The sequence below is a fragment of the Pithys albifrons genome, chromosome 6, assembly GCF_047495875.1.
Source record: "Pithys albifrons albifrons isolate INPA30051 chromosome 6, PitAlb_v1, whole genome shotgun sequence".
Classification (NCBI taxonomy): domain Eukaryota; kingdom Metazoa; phylum Chordata; class Aves; order Passeriformes; family Thamnophilidae; genus Pithys; species Pithys albifrons.
In genome coordinates, this window is record NC_092463.1 from 2,244,374 (window position 1) to 2,266,938 (window position 22,565).

The 22,565-nt window shown below is 38.8% G+C and overlaps 1 protein-coding gene across 4 annotated transcripts in view; it reads right to left on the bottom strand.

Moving 5' to 3' along the window:
• NIN (ninein) overlaps positions 1-22,565 on the bottom strand; it is a 77,635-nt gene continuing 55,070 nt past the window's right edge. For all 4 annotated transcript variants that reach the window (XM_071557194.1, XM_071557195.1, XM_071557192.1 and 1 more), the window contains 4 exons: positions 22,378-22,476; positions 18,480-18,668; positions 8,060-8,173; positions 1-2,441 (listed from right to left, as the gene is read on the bottom strand). In XM_071557194.1, coding sequence (XP_071413295.1) covers positions 2,232-2,441; positions 8,060-8,173; positions 18,480-18,668; positions 22,378-22,476 — 612 coding nt within the window. In that variant the 3' untranslated portion in view covers positions 1-2,231. The remainder of the gene's footprint in view (positions 2,442-8,059; positions 8,174-18,479; positions 18,669-22,377; positions 22,477-22,565) is intronic.

Genomic DNA, 22,565 nt, shown 5'->3' on the forward strand with positions numbered 1-22,565 from the left:
AAGGAGGAGGAGAAGGAGGAGGAGAAGGAGGAGGAGAAGGAGGAGGAGAAGGAGGAGGAGAAGGAGGAGGAGAAGGAGGAGGAGAAGGAGGAGGAGGAGGTCCCACCTCTGATCCCAAACCCTGATGCTGCTCTGCTGGTTGAGGAGGACTAAGGTGATGCTCACCCAAACTGGGTTTCTCCTGCTTTTCCTCACGTATTCCCCTTCCCCACTGACATGAACACACCCACATTTCCAGCACTGAAGGAAGTTCATTTAGGCTTGTTATTCCCTGAGCTCTTCATATTCACATTGAATGTGTTTATTCACAATTAATTACAATTAATCACAGTCCCAGGACCTGCCCCAAAGGTCAAAGCACACCCTGCATTTGTCTTTGTGAGGATTCCAAGGCCAGGATTCCACTGACAAACCCATCCAAGTGCCCTTTTTTGTTCTTCAAACACACAGCACTGCTCTGCTGCATTCACAAATTCCACAATAATTTACAAATTACATCAACAAAACTCCCTCCTCACTTCTCTGGAGTGACTCTCCCTCCCTTCCACACACACACAAAAATTAAGGCCTCTACAATTTATAAGTTGTCTGGCAGCACAGCTTAAAAAAAAAAAAAAAAGGAAAAAAATAGAAATAGTCTTTATTTGCCAGCTGGGAAATCTCTTCAGATGAAATAAAATACTTAGTTGGGAGGCAGAAGTTCTAGTGGTACATTTTAATTTTTTTTTTCTGAGCTCTGCAGAGTAAAAGCCACGAAAGAATAACCCAGAATTCCAATTCTTTAGGAAAACCAGGAGCAGTTTGTAGGGCACAGCCCATGCCAGGGAAGTCTTGCCTTCAATAACATTTATATTGATATTTATATTTCAGTGGAAGCCTCACCTACCAGCAGGTCTCATTTTTGGAGAATCAAGAAGTATTTTAGAGAGCCAAAATCATTTAAAAACGTTGAATTAAGTAATGTAAATTTTGCTTTTAGACTTTGGCTTCAATCTGGATTCTCTGAATGAGAATTCAGCCTCCAAACCCCAGAAATCCTGACAGGCCAGTCTTCAACTGACTGAGGCAGAATTTAGATTTCAAATTAAACTGAGCCAGCAGAGGAAGTTAAAAATTTAGATTTTAAATTCCACTGAGCCATTTGTATTTTTAATTCAACTGAGCCAGCAGAGGAAACTAAAAATTTAGATTTTAAATTAAACTGAACCAGCAGAGGAAATTCAGAATTTAAATTTTAAATTCAACTGAGCCAGCAGAGGAGAATTTAAAACCTAAATTTTTAATTAACTGAGCCATTTAGATTTTAAATTCCACTGAGCCAGGAGAGGAAGTTAAAAATTTAGATTTTAAATTCCACTGAGCCAGGAGAGGAAATTAAGACTTTATATTTTAAATTTAAATGAACCAGCACAGAAAATTCAGAATTTAGTTTTTAAATTCAACTGAGCCATTTAGATTTTAAATTCAACTGAGCCAGCAGAGGAGAATTTAAAATCTAAATTTTTAATTAACTGAGCCAGCAGAGGAAATTCAGAATTTAGATTTTAAATTAAACTGATCCAGGAGAGGATATTAAGACTTTATATTTTAAATTAAACTGAGCCATTTAGATTTTAAATTCAACTGAGACCGCAGAGGAGAATTTAAAACCTAAATTTTTAATCAACTGAGCCAGCAGAGGAAATTCAGAATTTAGATTTTGAATTAAACTGAGCCATTTAAATTTTAAATTCAACTGATCCAGGAGAGGAAATTAAGACTTTAGATTTTGAATTAAACTGAACCAGGAGAGGAAATTCAGAATTTAGATTTTGAATTAAACTGAACCAGGAGAGGAAGTTAAGACTTTAGATTTTGAATTAAACTGAGCCAGGAGAGGAAATTCAGAATTTAGATTTTGAATTAAACTGAACCAGGAGAGGAAATTCAGAATTTAGATTTTGAATTAAACTGAACCAGGAGAGGAAATTCAGAATTTAGATTTTGAATTAAACGGAGCCAGCAGAGGAAATGAACAACTCAGATTTCAAATTCAACCCAAGGCATCCAAGAAATTACTTGAAAAACCACGTGGGTTTGGCTTTTTTTTAACTTTTAGGCAAAACTTTGCAGGAAAACCAAACCACCCCCTCCTCTGGCAGTGCCGCTCGTGGAACGAGCTCGGTGCCCTCCCCCTGAGCTCAGACCCATCCCTGGAGCCCAGCAGGGCAGTGGCAGCTGCCCCATCCTCGCTAGGACCTCACCTCGGGCGCCTGGCCCAGCGAGGGCGCCGCCAACGTCCTCACTATCCTGGTGAGGTTGGAGATCTTCTCCTCCAGCAGGTAGTTCTTCCTCTCTGCCGACCTCTGCCGCTGCTCCGTGGCCTCCAGAGCCTTGAGCAGCTGCGCGTTCTCCACGTACAGATCCTTGACCATCGCGTCCGCTTTGGTGTTCCTGGAGAGCTGGAAGGGGAAGGGGCAGTTGGTCGTTGGGAGATGTGAAAATGCCACGAAAGGAACTGCTGAGAGAAGGGTTTTGCATCCAGCAGCAGCAGGGATTTAATTTATTTCTGCCCAGGAAGTGAAAGAGAAAAGAGACCAAAAAACCCCCCTAGTTTTGTGAAATTTCTATTTCTGCTCTGCAAAGTGTTGTTTGCACAGCAAGGCCACTGAACAGCATGAAGTGCTGGAGCCACTTTGGTCAGGTACAAATTGTCTGGTAGTTATAGAGACCAGTGTACCATGGGGAAATTGAAGGTGGATATCAGAAAAAACTTCTTTGCAGAGAGAGTGCTCAGGCACTGGAATGGGCTGCCCAGAGAGGGGGTGGATTCCCCATCCCTGGAGGTTTTTCAACTGAGCTTGGCCATGGCACTGAGTGCCATGATCTGGTAAAGGGACTGGAGTTGGACCAAGGGTTGGACTTGGTGATCTCAGAGGGCTTTTCCAACCCAATCCATTCTATGGATGTGGCACTGAGTGAGAATCCACCACGTCTTGATCCAAACCCCACTGTGATCACCAGCCCAGGGCACTCAGTGCCAGAGTGATCACAGTGGGGTTGGATCAAGGGTTGGACTTGATGATCTCAGAGGTCTTTTCCAACCCAACTGAGAAGAGCAACGAGGCTGGAGAAGGGACTGGAGCACAAGTGCTGTGGGGAGAGGCTGAGGGAGCTGGGGGTGTTTAGCCTGGAGAAGAGGAGGCTCAGAGGTGACCTCAGCACTGTCTGGAACTGCCTGAAGGGAAGTTGTGGCCAGGTGGGGGTTGGTCTCTTCTCCCAGGCCCTCAGCAATAGGACAAGGGGGCACGATGGGCTCAAGCTCTGCCAGGGGAAATTGAAGTTGGAGAGCAGGAAAAACTTCTTTGCAGAGAGAGTGCTCAGGGATTGGAATGGGCTGCCCAGAGAGGGGGTGGATTCCCCATCCCTGGAGGTTTTTAAGGTGAGCTTGGCCGTGGCACTGAGTGCCATGATCTGGTAAAGGGACTGGAGTTGGACCAAGGGTTGGTCTCGATGATCTTGGAGGTCTTTTCCAACCCAATCCATTCTATGATTCTGTGATTCTATGGTTGGAACTCATACATTAAACTAAGCTAGAAATTTCCATAGGATGAAATGGTAAGAATCCAAGATTTTGTAGAGCTGGAGCCAAGGTTTTGCAAGTTTGACAGGTCATCTCATCGAACAAAGAAAAGGCAAAAGTCCAGCAGTGATGAAGACACTTCAAGACCACCCCGAGGGATGAAGTCAGGAGACACCACCCAAATTTGAAGCCAAAAGGAAAGTTCTGCCCAAGATTCCGCCCAGTCATTAATATGGAAATTAGAAGGTGTTAACTATGGACTTAAGACAATAAAACAGCTTATTTTCCACAAACAAGTTAGGGAAGTTTTTGCCCTGCATGAACTGGCTGTGCCTCCACCTTTGCTGCTATTAGAATAAAATCTTCTCTTAGAAGTTATTTTTGTGATGTTTTCACTTATCAGGAATCAAGGCAGCAAAATGCTGCAGGGGCTTCCTCACCTGGCAGGGATCAAAGCAGGCTAATTTATACATTTGAACAGAATTGATTACATTTGAACAGAATTGATTACATCATCTCATTGCATATTGATTACAGGAGGGGTCTGGGCAGAGCTGGGGTAAAGTAAAGAAAAAATAAACAGCAGAGGAACTGAACTTCACACCAATCTATGAGATTCATAGTGAAGCCCTTTTATTACACAAAGCCCACAGTTTATACAGGGTTAGAACCAGCTTGTTGGCTAAAAGAGTTACACAGCACCAGACTAGAAACTACAATTGGTTAAAACCCATCTCTCATAAGTCCCATGTTTGTATTATTTATCCTGCACCTGCAGAGTCCTGTGAATTCCTACTATGGGAATTCTTGGGGAGAATTCAGCAATTCTCCTCCCTACCAGCCAGCAGTAGCTGAGCTCTTTGCTGCTTCTGGCTGATAGGGAAGTCTCACAGGGTTTTCTACAGATCTCAATTGCTCACTTTTGATTTTACTGTCACTGCACTGGGGTGGTGTTTTCTTCTGGCATCAGTTTTGGGGAGGGGTCCTTCTGTTCTTCATCCCTAAAATGAGGGTCCTACTCAGTCTTCCTCTCCTTGACCCAGCCTGCTTCCTTTCATGGGTGACCCAGGCAAAACTAGTAGAAAAAATCTTGGCTAGGTACCATTTTGCTCTATTCAAATGTCCACCAATACCTGATTAATTTGGCTCTAGGCTACAGTACAGAGAACTGAGCAACAACCACGTCCTAGTAAAGAGATAAGGTTGGTGATAAGGTTGGAGCAAACAGGCCTGGAACTTGGGGAGGGGGGTTGGGTATTGGCCCCTGTTCCTTCTCACATTGTAAGGATCCCAGTTCAGCTCCCAGGAATGAGCAGCCTGACAAGCTCAAGCATAAGCCATGATCAAGAGGCTGAGCAAAATCCCATCACTAAGAACAGCAAGGCCTGGTGATGTTCAGCCATGCTGATTGGTTATCTCTGGCTCCAAGACACAGATGGATTTAAAGATGAATGTTATCAATTCATACTGAAACCCTTTCTTTTCTTCCCCTCATCCCAGTTCAGCAGATGGGGCCAGTTTATCCCTGTGTGGGTGTGACCAAAGCTGGGCATTCCAAACCCTCTGGGCCATTGCCCAGCAACTGTTCCCAATGGCCCATTGGCAGCTGAAGTTTCTCTGTAGCAATACCTTGTTTTGTGGCCAAATCATGAAGAGTGACCTTCTACAAAGGGTTAATTTGTTTTATTCTGCTCAAGTACAACTGACACAACTCCAGGTGACAGCCACAACCCCAATGGGATTTCATGGGATAGATTTGGACTGGTGGCTGTCCCAGTTGAGCAGGTGGGCCCAGTTTGTCCCTGTGTGGGGGTGACCAAAGCTGGGCATTCCAAACCCTCTGGGCCATTGCCCAGCAACTGTTCCCAATGGCCCAGGGGCAGCTGAAGTTTCTCTGTAACAATACCTTGTTTTGTGGCTAAATCATGAAGAGTGACCTTCTATTTTATCTAAGTTATTTAGGGCTTTATCTTTTCCAATAAGAAGAAGCTACAATATTATTTTAAGACCACGCTGCACTATTATTTTAAGGCCTCTGGCCTGAGCCAAAGCTTTAGAGATTCATTAACCTTTTGAAGAAAAGGATCATTTGGCAGGTTCAGTCCTAAGCTTAACTATTGTATGGGAAATGCAAAATTTTCTATGCATTGCCTGGAATTCAACCAGAATAAATAATTCAGAAATAAAAACTATAATAGGTTTTTAAGCTAAAAGAATCAAAACACCACTGAAAATTACTCTGCCCAATAAGGGAAGTGGCTGTAATTAATTAATCTTCTTGTTGGATTGCCTCAGGAATGCCAATGTTGAAGTTTCTCTGTAGCAATACCTTGTTTTGTGGCCAAATCATGAAGAGTGACCTTCTACAAAGGGTTAATTTGTTTTATTCTGCTCAAGTACAACTGACACAACTCCAGGTGACAGCCACAACCCCAATGGGATTTCATGGGATGGATTTGGACTGGTGGCTGTCCCAGTTGAGCAGGTGGGCCCAGTTTGTCCCAGTGTGGGTGTGCCCAAAGCTGGGCATTCCAAACCCTCTGGGCCATTGCCCAGCAACTGTTCCCAATGGCCCATTGGCAGCAGCTGCCCAGGGCACAGCTGAGCCCTCAGGCTGGGAGCTGGCTGGGAAAGAAGCCTGGCAGAGGAGCTGGGAGAACTGCCCTGCAGGGACTCCTTGGCACCTCCACACCCACCTGAGGGCTCAGCTCTGCCCATGGGCCAGCAACGAGTCCAAACTCCCCCCTGACTGCCAGAGTCAGATCCCCCAGGGTGGAACTCCCTGCCCTGGGGGAGGCACTGGGGGCTCCCACCCAAACCTGAGGGGACAGAATCATGGAATGAAGTGGGTTGGGAGAGCCCTCTGAGCTCCTCCAGCCCAGCCCTTGCTCCAACCCCACTGTGCTCACCAGCCCAGGGCACTCAGTGCCACATCCAGTCTCAGCTTCAACACCTGCAGGGATGGAGAATCCACCCCCTCTCTGGGCAGCCCATTCCAAGGCCTGAGCACCCTCTCTGCAAACAATTCCTTCCTGATGCCCAAGCCAAGCCTGCCCTGGCACAGCTTGAGCCTGTGCCCTCTTGTCCTGCTGCTGCTTGTGTGGGAGAAGAGCCCAACCCCTCCCTGGCTCCAGCCTCCTCTCAGGGGGTTGTGGGGAGTGAGGAGGTGCCCCCTGAGCCTCCTCTTCTCCAGAGTAATCTTGGGCTTTGGGGACTTCTGGGACCACTCCTGGGATGCAGAGGGGGAGCAGCCCCTGGCCAGGAGGAGCCCCCCACTCTGGCCCAGACTGTGCCATCATCTGCACCAACAGCTTTGTCCCTTCCTTTTCCTTTGGCCTCGGGGGAACCACGTGGGGCTCAGCACAGGGGCCACCAAACCCCCCTGTGTTTGTGCCCCAGGGGGTGGGTTACACTGCTGGGCTTGGGGGTTAAACCCAATTTCTCTTTGTGCCATTGCATTTATTATAATATTTCTATTAAATTATAACTCTGATTTACAATCTCTCTTGTGTTGGGTTTTTTCTCCTCTCTGTTCACCTTTAAACCAGCACACCCTCCATGTAAAATCCCTGTTAGAGAAAATATTAACTAATTGTGCAACCTGGCCCAAACTTGTATAACCCCCTAATTAACATGTTACCATAACTCATCCTCCTTATTAACATATCCTGGCCCCAAGACCTTTAAATTCTGTGTCAAGTGTTCAATAAACCATCCCAGTTTTTACCTCAGTAGCTTTTTTAGACTCTTTACAGGTCAGCGAGTTAGAAAGGAAATAAAATTTAATTTTGAAATGTAAATCCAATTTTTTTCAATGAATTTAAATTAAAATTTAAAATAAAAGCAAGTAGGTGAATTATATATACATATATAAATATGTGTGTGTATGTGTTAATTATAACTGAAGTAGCAAAGGGAAAACTCATCCATTCATTTGTTAAAATTTAGACTGAATAATTTAAATATTTTGAGACTGGAAAGACAATTTAAGGAGATGACAGAGGACTTCAAGTGTTCTTTGTCCTCTATGGATAAATCCAGTTAGGAAGAGGATCCACAAGCCCAGAAATCCCACAGAGACACCTCCAGAAACCCCAAAAACGTGTCAAACGAGGTGTATTTGGAGCAGGAGGTGTCCAAGAAATCAGGAATTGTGCAATAATTCTCTCTGGACTCTTCAGGAAGTTTTTTTCCTCCTTTTCTAAGTAACTTCTCCACTTGGGGATCCTCAGCTGGAATTTGGGTTTTATTTCCCGACTGGGGGAAATTATTGAGCTGATTTTTGTTTCCTGATCGGGGGAATTATTAAGTGGTGGATTCAATTCCAGATTTGAGATGTTGGGAATTTTTGAGGCCAAATATCCTGCACTTGAGCATTAAAATTAAAAAGGAGAACACTTTTTACTTTATTCCAAACAACACCTTTGGCAGCTTTTGGGCCTCTGAGCTGGTCCCAGAAGGAACAGGGATGGTTTGGGGAAGACTTGAAATACCTACTTGTTCTTTCAGCTGATTTACTTTATCTTGGAGAAGCCTCTTCACAAGCCTCAGTTTCTGTTCCACATCCATCATCCTCTCCTCCATCATTTTTAGAAGCTGCTCATGACCCCCCTGGAAAGCAACATTTATGTTAAAAATCAGTTCACACTCACCAGTCTATTTTTTTTTTTCTCATTTTTGCTAAAAAAAAAATAAAAAAAATTAGCTGGCACTCCACACTTCAGGTCATTTTAGGGCCAAAATTAATAAATAAAAAGAATTAACAAACCCTTCATGGAAGCAAAATATTATAATTATAATAATTATATAATTATAAGACATAATATTTATAATATTTTAATACATTTTTATATATATTTATATATATTATATATTTTAATATTTATAATTATTTTTGTAATAATTATAAGACGTTTGCACCATTGGAAGTGTAAGTTTAAGTTACACTGGAAATTACCAGATCTAAGAAAAAAATGATATAAAATTCAGCTTTAACCATCAGAGTCAGATCTGGGTAATTTCATTTTCTGCCAAATTTCTGTTGGAGGTGGGAAACAAAATGCCAAGAAAATCTCAATAGTTTTAGAAAATAATTGGGGTTAAGTCATAGGGGTATGTCCATAGACCCCTGAAATTGGGTAAAATCCTAAAAAAGGAGGATGTTGCTCCCCCAAACTTGATTTTTTATGTCTTTTTAGATGAGTTTTTAATAAATAATATTTCTTTATATTAATTCTAAACTGGTTTTCCTCTTTTTTTTTCCAGTGGGGTGACAGTTTAACTAAAAGCAGATGAGAGTTACACCAACACCTGAGTGAGGTTTTCCTGAATAAATAAGAAATATTCCCTGAATATTTCCTGAATAAATAAGAATTACAAACAAGTTTTCTTGTATTTTGGAACTTCAGACACTGCAGGGAAATGGAACCTTTTAATGCTTGTTTGTTACTCTAATTTTAGGAATTCATCTGAGAAGGACCAACAAAACACCTTTAAAATCAAACCCATCACACCTCAGGGTGGGGGAGAATAAAGGAAAAATTGAGTAATTCTTCATCCAAAGCACCATAAAAAGATGTTTTTGGGGGGTTGATTAAAGGCCACTCAACATTTGATGTGCTGTGACACCTGAAAGTGTGTGAGGCATTAGATGGTAATTCATTTTTAGGAAAAAAAATTGAGATTATAAGTCATATAGAAAACAGTTTCCCAGTGTGGCTGGAGTGGGTATTTTTCTGGATGAAAAAATATTATTAAGTAGAATTTCAGGGGCTTTCTAGCCAAGTTATCCTTGGGAATTTGATTGGAATTCCAAAGCCTGGATTGCTGTTCCACTTCCCAAGGGCTGCAAGAGCCTGGAGTGAGTGGCCACGTGGAAATGAGGAATTAGGGGGGGTCTCAATCCCTGAAATCCCTGGATTTTTGGGTTAATATTATTCCATGTTTGATGGGAAAAGGCAGCCCAAGCAGGGATTTAAGGTCATTAAAAACAGGAGGAAAAGCAAAGAGCTGAAATGGTTGATTGCTCTCAGCAGGAAAGATCATGGAGGTGTTTTGTGGAGCTGTTAAAGGATTAAAATTCTAATTTAATCAAGTAATTTGAGACAAAAAGGCTCCTAAGGAATGTCATCCAATAAACACAAGTGTGGGATTTTCCCTTTGCTGGCACTGCCTTTTTATTTAAGGCCACACAAAGAATGTCCATCCCTGTGGAAGTTCCTGACAGGTCCACGTGCTAAAAAAAAAATCTGAATATTTGTTCTTAAACACACCCCCCACTTCAAATATTCCCCAGGAATTCTGGTGACAACCCTCATTTATCAAGCAAATATTTCATTTTAAATGTGTCAATTCATGTTGATGAAGTTGGAATTATTGATGCTACGAAGACAAGAGATATAATGTTTAAAAAAAATTTTATTTTTCATTTACATCCAAAAAAAAAAGGGTGTCTTTCCCTGTTAAAAAAGTTTATACATCTTATACAAAAATGCAGTATAAATACCCCAGATTTTCTCCAAATCTCATATAAAATTAATAGCATTTGAGAAAAATAGGCTCTTCCCTCAGTGAACAAACCCCACATCTTAAATAAGATAAATAAAAAGCATTTCTGTGACAGATTAAAACCCAAACAAAGTTTTTTCTGAGCTTTCACAGAACAGCTTTGAGACAAATAAATAGGAGGGGAAAATAACATGGTGGAGGATTTTTTTGGGAAAATACAAGGGAAAAATAAATAAAACACAAGGGGGAAAATAAATAAAAAACAAGGGGGAAAATAAATAAAAAACAAGGGGGAAAATAAATAAAAAACAAGGGGGAAAATAAATAAAAAACAAGGGGGAAAAATAAAAAAAAAAGGGGGAAAATAAACAAAAAACTAAGGGAAAAATAAACTAAAAAAAAACCAAGGGAAAAATAAAATAAAAACCAAGGGAAAAATAAAAAAAAAACACAAGGGGGAAAATAAAAAAAACACCAAGGGGAAAATAAAAATAAACAAGGGGAAAATAAAAATAAACAAGGGGAAAATAAAAATAAACAAGGGGAAAATAAAAATAAACAAGGGGAAAATAAAAATAAACAAGGGGAAAATAAAAATAAACAAGGGGAAAATAAAAATAAACAAGGGGAAAATAAAAATAAACAAGGGGAAAATAAAAATAAACACAAGGGAAAAAAACAAAAAAACCCCACAAGAGTAAAATAAAAAGTCCCAATGGAAAAAAAACAAACCAAGGGAAAAATAAAAAAAACAAGTGTGGGAAAAAAACCAAGGAGAAAATAAAAAAAAACCACGGGGAAAATAAAAAAAAAACAAGGGGAAAGTAAAAAAAACACAAGGGAAAAAACAAAAAAAAACCCACAAGAGAAAAACAAACCCCAATGGAAAAATAAAAAAAAAAAAGGGAAAAATAAAAAACTGGGGGGAAAAAAAGGGGAAAAATAAAAAACCAAGGGAAAAAAAACCAGGGAAAAATAAAAAAAATCAGGGAAAAAACAAAAAAAAAATCAGGGAAAAAACAAAAAAAAAATCAGGGAAAAACAAAAAAAAAATCAGGGAAAAAACAAAACAAAAATCAGGGAAAAAACAAAACAAATCAGGGAAAAAACAAAACAAATCAGGGAAAAAACAAAACAAATCAGGGAAAAAACAAAACAAATCAGGGAAAAAACAAAACAAATCAGGGAAAAAACAAAACAAATCAGGGAAAAAACAAAACAAATCAGGGAAAAAACAAAACAAATCAGGGAAAAAACAAAACAAATCAGGGAAAAAACAAAAAAAATCAGGGAAAAACAAAAAAAAATCAGGGAAAAACAAAAAAATCAGGGAAAAACAAAAAAAACCAGGGAAAAACAAAAAAAACCAGGGAAAAACAAAAAAAAACAGGGAAAAACAAAAAAAACAGGGAAAAACAAAAAAAACAGGGAAAAACAAAAAAAAATCAGGGAAAAAGATCAGAAACTAATGAGCTGCTCATTCTCTCAGCCGGGTGGGTGGGTGGGTGGGTGGGGGGTGTGTGGCAGGGCCGTGGGCACGGAGCGGTCACTGGTGCCCGATCCCGCGGCAGGAATCGCCGAGCACCGCCCGCGGCTCCGGCAGCAACGCCTACGGAGAGAAGGGAAGGAGAGCCACGTTGGGACAGCCCTGGGAATGCTGCCGGGATAGCCCTGGGAATGCCGCCGGGACAGCCCGGCCCTGGGACTGGGAATGCTGCCGGGACAGCCCAGCCCTGGGAATGCTGCCGGGATAGCCCTGGGAATGCCGCCGGGACAGCCCGGCCCTGGCACCGGGAATGCCGCCGGGACAGCCCGGCCCTGGCACCGGGAATGCCGCCGGGACAGCCCGGCCCTGGCACCGGGAATGCCGCCGGGACAGCCCGGCCCTGGCACCGGGAATGCCGCCGGGACAGCCCGGCCCTGGCACCGGGAATGCCGCCGGGACAGCCCGGCCCTGGGAATGCCGCCGGGACAGCCAATGCCCGGGAAAAGGGCAGGACAGACACACAGGAGGGGAAATGCAGTTTGGGCCCCCAGAGATGAGAGGGGGGTTTGCCAGGGGAGGGCAGGGATTAATTGGAATTAGCAGAGGGTTTTAGAGGGAATTATCACCCACTATATGGATAATCTCGTATATAATCACCATGTAAGAGAACCTGCTTGTTAACTGATACATAATACAGCCTACTTTTTATATAGATATTTAATATAAACTACTTTTTAATAGATACATAAATAATATCAGCTACTTTTTTATAGATATATAAATAACTCAGGCTACTTTTTATATAGATGTATAATACAGCCTAGCCCACTTTTTAATAGATATATTAAATCTATAACAGAGCCTACATTTTGGATATATGTATTATATAGCCTTATTTATATATGTGTACATATAATTTTATAGAAATATATATAGAAATATATATAATACAGCCCACTTTTTAATAGATATCTATAACAGAGCCTACATTTTGTCCATTTTTTTTAAATTTTATAGGGGCGTCCATTTTTTTAAAATAATTTTATAGGGGCGTCCATTTTTTTTTATAATTTTATAGGGGCGTCCATTTTTTTAAAATAATTCTATTGGGGCGTCCATTTTTTAAAAAATAATTCTATTGGGGCGTCCATTTTTTAAAAAATAATTCTATTGGGGCGTCCATTTTTTTAATAATTTTATACGAGTGTCCATTTATTTATACTTTTATATGTGTCCATTTTTTTAATAATTTTATACGAGTGTCCATTTATTTATACTTTTATGAGTGTCCATTTATTTATACTTTTATATGTGTCCATTTATTTATACTTTTATATGTGTCCATTTATTTATACTTTTATATGTGTCCATTTATTTATACTTTTATATGTGTCCATTTATTTATACTTTTATATGTGTCCATTTATTTATACTTTTATATGTGTCCATTTATTTATACTTTTATATGTGTCCATTTATTTATACTTTTATATGTGTCCATTTATTTATACTTTTATATGTGTCCATTTATTTATACTTTTATATGTGTCCATTTATTTATACTTTTATATGTGTCCATTTATTTATACTTTTATATGTGTCCATTTATTTATACTTTTATATGTGTCCATTTATTTATACTTTTATATGTGTCCATTTATTTATACTTTTATATGTGTCCATTTATTTATACTTTTATATGTGTCCATTTATTTATACTTTTATATGTGTCCATTTATTTATACTTTTATATGTGTCCATTTATTTATACTTTTATATGTGTCCATTTATTTATACTTTTATATGTGTCCATTTATTTATACTTTTATATGTGTCCATTTATTTATACTTTTATATGTGTCCATTTATTTATACTTTTATATGTGTCCATTTATTTATACTTTTATATGTGTCCATTTATTTATACTTTTATATGTGTCCATTTATTTATACTTTTATATGTGTCCATTTATTTATACTTTTATATGTGTCCATTTATTTATACTTTTATATGTGTCCATTTATTTATACTTTTATATGTGTCCATTTATTTATACTTTTATATGTGTCCATTTATTTATACTTTTATATGTGTCCATTTATTTATACTTTTATATGTGTCCATTTATTTATACTTTTATATGTGTCCATTTATTTATACTTTTATATGTGTCCATTTATTTATACTTTTATATGTGTCCATTTATTTATACTTTTATATGTGTCCATTTATTTATACTTTTATATGTGTCCATTTATTTATACTTTTATATGTGTCCATTTATTTATACTTTTATATGTGTCCATTTATTTATACTTTTATATGTGTCCATTTATTTATACTTTTATATGTGTCCATTTATTTATACTTTTATATGTGTCCATTTATTTATACTTTTATATGTGTCCATTTATTTATACTTTTATATGTGTCCATTTATTTATACTTTTATATGTGTCCATTTATTTATACTTTTATATGTGTCCATTTATTTATACTTTTATATGTGTCCATTTATTTATACTTTTATATGTGTCCATTTATTTATACTTTTATATGTGTCCATTTATTTATACTTTTATATGTGTCCATTTATTTATACTTTTATATGTGTCCATTTATTTATACTTTTATATGTGTCCATTTATTTATACTTTTATATGTGTCCATTTATTTATACTTTTATATGTGTCCATTTATTTATACTTTTATATGTGTCCATTTATTTATACTTTTATATGTGTCCATTTATTTATACTTTTATATGTGTCCATTTATTTATACTTTTATATGTGTCCATTTATTTATACTTTTATATGTGTCCATTTATTTATACTTTTATATGTGTCCATTTATTTATACTTTTATATGTGTCCATTTATTTATACTTTTATATGTGTCCATTTATTTATACTTTTATATGTGTCCATTTATTTATACTTTTATATGTGTCCATTTATTTATACTTTTATATGTGTCCATTTATTTATACTTTTATATGTGTCCATTTATTTATACTTTTATATGTGTCCATTTATTTATACTTTTATATGTGTCCATTTATTTATACTTTTATATGTGTCCATTTATTTATACTTTTATATGTGTACATTTATTTATACTTTTATATGTGTACATTTATTTATACTTTTATATGTGTACATTTATTTATACTTTTATATGTGTACATTTATTTATACTTTTATATGTGTACATTTATTTATACTTTTATATGTGTACATTTATTTATACTTTTATATGTGTACATTTATTTATACTTTTATATGTGTACATTTATTTATACTTTTATATGTGTACATTTATTTATACTTTTATATGTGTACATTTATTTATACTTTTATATGTGTACATTTATTTATACTTTTATATGTGTACATTTATTTATACTTTTATATGTGTACATTTATTTATACTTTTATATGTGTACATTTATTTATACTTTTATATGTGTACATTTATTTATACTTTTATATGTGTACATTTATTTATACTTTTATATGTGTACATTTATTTATACTTTTATATGTGTACATTTATTTATACTTTTATATGTGTACATTTATTTATACTTTTATATGTGTACATTTATTTATACTTTTATATGTGTACATTTATTTATACTTTTATATGTGTACATTTATTTATACTTTTATATGTGTACATTTATTTATACTTTTATATGTGTACATTTATTTATACTTTTATATGTGTACATTTATTTATACTTTTATATGTGTACATTTATTTATACTTTTATATGTGTACATTTATTTATACTTTTATATGTGTACATTTATTTATACTTTTATATGTGTACATTTATTTATACTTTTATATGTGTACATTTATTTATACTTTTATATGTGTACATTTATTTATACTTTTATATGTGTACATTTATTTATACTTTTATATGTGTACATTTATTTATACTTTTATATGTGTACATTTATTTATACTTTTATATGTGTACATTTATTTATACTTTTATATGTGTACATTTATTTATACTTTTATATGTGTACATTTATTTATACTTTTATATGTGTACATTTATTTATACTTTTATATGTGTACATTTATTTATACTTTTATATGTGTACATTTATTTATACTTTTATATGTGTACATTTATTTATACTTTTATATGTGTACATTTATTTATACTTTTATATGTGTACATTTATTTATACTTTTATATGTGTACATTTATTTATACTTTTATATGTGTACATTTATTTATACTTTTATATGTGTACATTTATTTATACTTTTATATGTGTACATTTATTTATACTTTTATATGTGTACATTTATTTATACTTTTATATGTGTATATTTATTTATACTTTTATATGTGTATATTTATCTATACATTTATATGTATATTTAATTAATTATAATCACATATATGTCTGTATAGATCTATACATGTAAGTAGGGGCTGTAAGAGAACTTTGGGCCATTCCCAGGCTCCAAATCAACATTTGGAGCAAGAAACAGGAGGGAAAAACCAGACCCAGCAGGAGCAGTGACTGGGAATTCAGAGGAGAACACACAGGTCAGCACAGCACAGACAGCTCAGGAGTTTTAATTTCACTTAATTTAACTGAATTAATGAAACTGGAACATAAAGGAGCCTTGACACAAAGCAGGGCAATAACCTGACCTTGTGCTCCCTGCACAGGGATTGGGATGGAGGTTGGACCATCAAAAGGGACATAAACTCAACTAAATGTTGGGAATCAGGACGGAGAAGGAAAACCAACAGTGGGAGTGAAGCAGGATTGGCTCACAGAAATGGCAAAGGTGAGACAAACTCAAGGAAATTTGGCCTCCTTTATAGCTGTAGAATGCAGGTTTTTAACAATAATTTAGAAATTTATCCGGGAAAGCGCAGAAAAAAATGTTATAAATCAGAATATCCATTTCCTTTTAAAGAAAAAAATGTTCAGAATGAAGTGTCTTGGTGCACAGACAGCAAAGAACTGCAAAGGCTCTCTGGAAGTAGTTTAGAATTCATGGAGCTTTCCCAGGAAATGTAAAGGGATTTATCTCTAGGACTGCAAATTCCAGGAGGTGTTTGGTTTGCAGGTTGTTCCTGAGGATTCCAAAAGCAAAATTCCAAAGTCATCCCTCCCGCTGACTCAGCACATTCCCTGCAGCTGCCACTGCTCTAATATGGATTTATTGCCTTATTTATTCATCAATTAAACTGCACCCTCATCCTCAGCATTTCTCCAAAGCACAAACCACCTTACAATAAATTTATTTTTACTTATATTATTTGCTTTTAAGTTCTTTTTTAAAGAAATATTTTGATTTTACGCCTTTCTTAAACAAAAATTACTCCATGTTTTGGAAACTTTAACACCTGTTTACTCCAAATATTGTCTCAAAAATACCTTTTTTTACCCCTGGAATATCCTATTACCACGTTCAGAGTTTCTTGAGTTTCAAATTCTTGGTCTAATTATTTTTAAAACTGCAACCTGAGTTTAAAATGTAAGAGTTTTTTTCTTCTGCTAAGAGATTAATAAATAGTTAATATTATTTTATCCAATTTTTCTATTTCTCTCATCTAATAGATCAATATCTAATTAAATAAATCCAAGCTAACAGAAATATTTAGTATTTTATCTAAGTTATTTAGGGCTTTATCTTTTCCAATATGATGAAGCTGTAATAATATTTTAGGACCAGTTGTAATATTATTTTAAGACCACGTTGCAATATTATTTTAAGATCAAGCTGTAAAATTAAAAATTTTAAGACCTCTGGCCTGAGCCAAAGCTTTAGAGATTCATTAACCTTTTGAAGAAAAGGATCATTTGGCAGGTTCAGTCCTAAGCTTAATTATTGTATGGGAAATGCAAAATTTTCTATGCATTGCCTGGAATTCAACCAGAATAAATAATTCAGAAATAAAAATTATAATAGGTTTTTAAGCAAAAAGGATTAAAACACCACTAAAAGTGACTCTGCCCAGTAAGGGAAGTGGATGCAATTAATTAATCTTCCTGTTGGATTGTCTCAGAAATGGCAATGTTGAAGTTTCTCTGTAGCAATACCTTGTTTTGAGGCCAAATCATGAAGAGTGACCTTCTACAAAGGGTTAATTTGTTTCATTCTGCTCAAGTACAACTGACACAACTCCAGGTGACAGCCACAACCCCAATGGGATTTCATGGGATGGATTTGGACTGGTGGCTGTCCCAGTTGAGCAGGTGGGCCCAGTTTGTCCCTGTGTGGGTGTGCCCAAAGCTGGGCATTCCAAACCCTCTGGGCCATTGCCCAGCAACTGTTCCCAATGGCCCATTGGCAGCAGCTGTCCAGGGCACAGCTGAGCCCTCAGGCTGGGAGCTGGCTGGGAAAGAAGCCTGGCAGAGGAGCTGGGAGAACTGCCCTGCAGGGACTCCTTGGCACCTCCACACCCACCTGAGGGCTCAGCTCTGCCCATGGGCCACCAACAATTCCAAAATCCCCCCTGACTGCCAGAGTCAGATCCCCCAGTGTGGAACTCCCTGCCCTGGGGGAGGCACTGGGGGCTCCCACCCAAACCTGAGGGGAGACAATCTGGGGGTTTGGGGACTTCTGGGACCACTGGTTGGATCCAGAGGAGGAGCAGCCCCTGGCCAGGAGGAGCCCCCCCACTCTGGCCCAGACTGTGCCATCATCTGCACCAACAGGTTTGTCCCTTCCTTTTCCTTTGGCCTCAAGGGAACCACGTGGGGCTCAGCACAGGGGCCAAAGAACACCATTGTGACCCTCATTTTGTGCCCGTTTTGGATGGGCTGGATGTTCCCTTTGGAACTGGCATAATCAGAGAATGGATCTCACCAGGCTGGAAAATCCCAGACTCCAATCCTAAGGGACAACCCGCAGATGGGTCGGAGCTTTACCTGCTGCACGGCCGTGTCCAAGGGGCGACTCTCCAGCTCCTCCTGGAGGCGTTGGCTCCTCCTCTCCGCCTGGAGCAGCTGCTGCTGGAGCTGCAGGAGCTGCTCCTTGGGCACCAGGGCACAGCCCTGCTGCTGCTGGAGCTCCCGGGAATGAGGGCTCCGGCTACGCGTCCCGCCGGAGTGGAGCATCTGCAGAGGGGGGAAAGCCACCTGTGAGCGCTGCTGCTGTGCCAGGGATGCTCCAGGCATTGGGATGCTCCCCAGGCATTGGGATGCTCCCCAGGCATTGGGGATGATGCTCCCCACCAGGCATTATTGGGATGCTCTCCCAAGCATTATTGGGATGATGCTCCCCCAAAAGCATTGGGATGCTTCCCCAGGCATTATTGGGATGCTGCTTCCCCCTGCCAGGGCAATACTGGGATGAGGCTCCCCCCCAGGGCATTATTACTGGGGATGCTGCTCCCCCCCCAGGGCATTATTACTAGGGATGCTGCTCCCCCCTCAGGGCATTATTATTGGGATGAGGCTCCCCCAGGTCACTATTATTGGGATGAGGCTCCCGCCAGGTATCATTGGGATGCTGCTGGTCTCCCAGGGCATTATCAGGGATGAGGCTGCCCCAGGGCGTTACTGGGAGATGCTGCTCCACCTGCGCCTCCCCCCCCCCCCCCCCCCCCGGGCGTTACTGGGGGATGCTGCTGCCCCCCCCTCCCACCCCAGGGCATTACTGGGGATGCTGCTTCCCCCCCCCCCCCCCCCCCGGGGCGTTACTGGGGGACGCTGCTCCCCCCCCCGGGGCGTTACTGGGGGATGCTGCTCCCCCACCCCCCCCCGGGGCATTACTGGGAGATGCTGCACCCCCCCCCCCCCCCCCCAGGGCGTTACTGGGGGATGCTGCTCCCCAACCCCCCAGGGCATTACTGGGGGATGCTGCTCCCCCCCTCCCAGGGCATTACTGGGGGATGCTGCTCCCCCCCCCCCCAGGGCATTACTGGGGGATGCTGCTCCCCCCCCCCCTAGGGCATTACTGGGGGATGCTGCTCCCCCCCCCCCACCCCAGGGCATTACTGGGGATGCTGCTCCCCAACCCCCCAGGGCGTTACTGGGGATGCTCCCAGGTTTGGTGTGTGCAACAGAAACAAGCCTGGACTCGGGAGGAGAAGCTCAACAGTCAAGTTTTTCCAAGGGAAAAAAACCCAACACAATTCCATGCAGTTCTAAAGGAATTTGGGCTGTGATCCATCATTTCACACCTGAGTTTCTGGGGAGACCTATCCAAGTTTAGTTTAGGGGAGAGTTAACTTCATTTTTGCTTTAACCTCCATCTCAGAATTTGCTTTAATCTCCTTCAGAATTTTCTCTTTTGAAAAGAGAATCTGCTCACAAATAAAAGCACTGAAGTTGTGCTGTTTGTAGTTTTTAATTTAGGATGGAGAGAGAACATTCCCAAAGCACAACACGTTTTCAGTGTCACCTCTGATGTTTTCAGCAATTTGATCCCATAAAATTCAAGGTTTCAAACCCTGTGTATCTTGCCTTATGCTCACTCCTAAGTGTAAAATATTAAGAGCCAACGCAGTCACATGAAGTAATTTTGAATTTTTTTTAGACTGAAGTAAACCCCAGGTGAGTAACTCACAGCTGGAATAGTTTATAATGCTAAAAAACTCCAGAGTAAAAATCCCTGATGTTTCAGACAAGCTGATTTGCAGCTTGAATTGGTGTAGCATAAATAATTTCTTCCCTAGTTGACCCCATAAATTCTCACTTGTTATCCCAAACCTATTGCTCTGTTCCCTTAGGAAAAGGTGGGTAAGATTATCATAGTGGGTTTAATTTTCCTTTCACAAGTGATTCAAATTTCTTTTCACAAGTGATAAAATTAAGGCCTCAATTTGGAATTGTTTTTCACCTCTTGAGTTAATCTCTAATTATAAATATATTTTACTGTGGTGCAGCTCCTCTGGCCCTTTTACCATCTCCTGATCTCTGCTGGCCCAGGGAAACAGAAATAAGTTTATAAGCACTCCAAAAGAAAACTATTTGTATTATTTTAAGTTATCTGGGGGGGTTTTCTCTTAAGTCAACTTGTCTGGAAAGGAATTGGTCTTTTCCTGACAATACAAACAGTGAAAATAATGAGCTTTTGGTAGAATTTCTTTAGGGGTTCCTCTCATGTTGTGAAGCACAAGAGCATCTAATGAAGAAACAATTAGTGGTAAGAGCATCTTAAAAATAAATACTAATGAAACAATAATGAAAACAACACAGTCCTGCTGTGGAGGAAAATGGAGCAATAATGAACCTGCTACACTATTGGGATGATGCCAAGTGGGATCACAGAGCAGCAAATTTAAGGATAAAATGGAAAAAGCATGCAAGCACCAGAGGTAAATAGGCAAAACCTTCCAAACCTCACAGCCAATGGGGTTAGTAAGAAGCCACTTTTCACCTTCTCACTTTCAATTTTAAATCTTTTTTGGCTTCAGTTGGGTTATTTCTCCCCATTTTCATGGCAGTGCCTTAGAAATGCAACTTCTTGGGGCACAGAATCCCATTGCACGACACAGAGTCAAAAACTGACATTCAAATGAATAGTGGCTTCTTTACTGAAAACATGCATGGAATAATAATAAAAAAAAAGGCATAAAAAAAAAGATGTTTTCTCCATGCTGTTGGTGGAACATGAAAAATTATTGCTCTACCTTCGCACACTAATTCAGAAAGAGAACTGCCCCCTTCTCTGCTACTTCCAACCACTGAGCTCTAGCCAGGTTAGCCAGGAACAAAAGGACAACAGGCACAAAAGAGAGAGTTAGAGGTCACAAATGTCATACACACCTGCCTGGAAAGTGGGAACAGGAGGGACAAACCCCTGAGTGCTCCAAACCCCCAGTTCAATGGAAAACACAATTAATTCCCTGCTTGGAGTTTACCCCGAAGGGTTTAAAGTGCTTGGCACTGTCCCAAAGCTTAATTAAGACTATATAAATAAAAGCACAGGGATATAAACAGTCTTTTCATTAACTTGGCAAAATCTCATCTTTACTAATCAAGTTTTTATGGTTTTATAGCTAATTACATTATATAGTCAGCATAATGATCCCTATGTGCTCTCTGGAAGTCTTTTAATACAGAATTATAAAAGCCTCATGGAGAAGATGTTTCAGTTTATGGGAAAAGCCAAAATTCTGTGGTTTTCTTTCTTTTTAATGTTGTGTTTTAAACTCAAATCCAGGACATCAGCTCAGAGGTCTGGGCTGGTCTTAAGTGACACACAAACCACAGTTCAACTTTGCCCATTCCGAGGATTCCTCAGAGTTGGGCACTTTGAATATTCAGCATAATTTGGAAGATTTGGAAGAATCTCCAGTGAAAATTTCAAGGCACGAGTGAAAACAGCAACAAGTTGTGTAAACTGTTAATTTATCAAGATCTAGATGAGATAACAAGGCTTGAATTCAGCAAATAATTGTTAATTTCTCACAATTTAGATAACAAGGCTTCAATTCAGCAAATTGAATAAATCCTTAATAAATAAATAAATAAATCCTTAATAAATCAGGACAGGTTTCTACACTAAGAGCTGCATAAGATAAATATTAGTCAGAAAATTTGGAGTGACACATTTTAGGAAGGAAGAGGGAAGTTTTAGCCTTGCCTCAAAGCACAGAAAAATTTCTTTGCTATTTGATTTTCTATCTGAAGCCTTCAGTGATTCATGATAAACCCCAACAATTGTTGCACTCATCTTGGCCATGAAAGATGAAGTTAAATTTCAGGAGAGATGAATTTTTCTAGTTGCAATTAGTTTTCTCTAGAAGATCTTTTCAAATAAACCCACAGACTCTGAGTCAGTGACAAAGCCCCTCAGGCAGCACTAATTGGGAAGTACCTCCATTAATTGATCATCCAGCTTGACTTGCTTTTTCCTCAGCCCTTCATTCTCTGAGCTGGTTTCCAGTTCCCGTTCCAGAGAATTCATCTGGTTGATCTGCCCGAGACAAGAGGAGAAAAACAGCAGTTGGTTATTTTATCTCTTTATTTTTTTAATTTTAATTTTTATTCCCCAATACTCAAGTC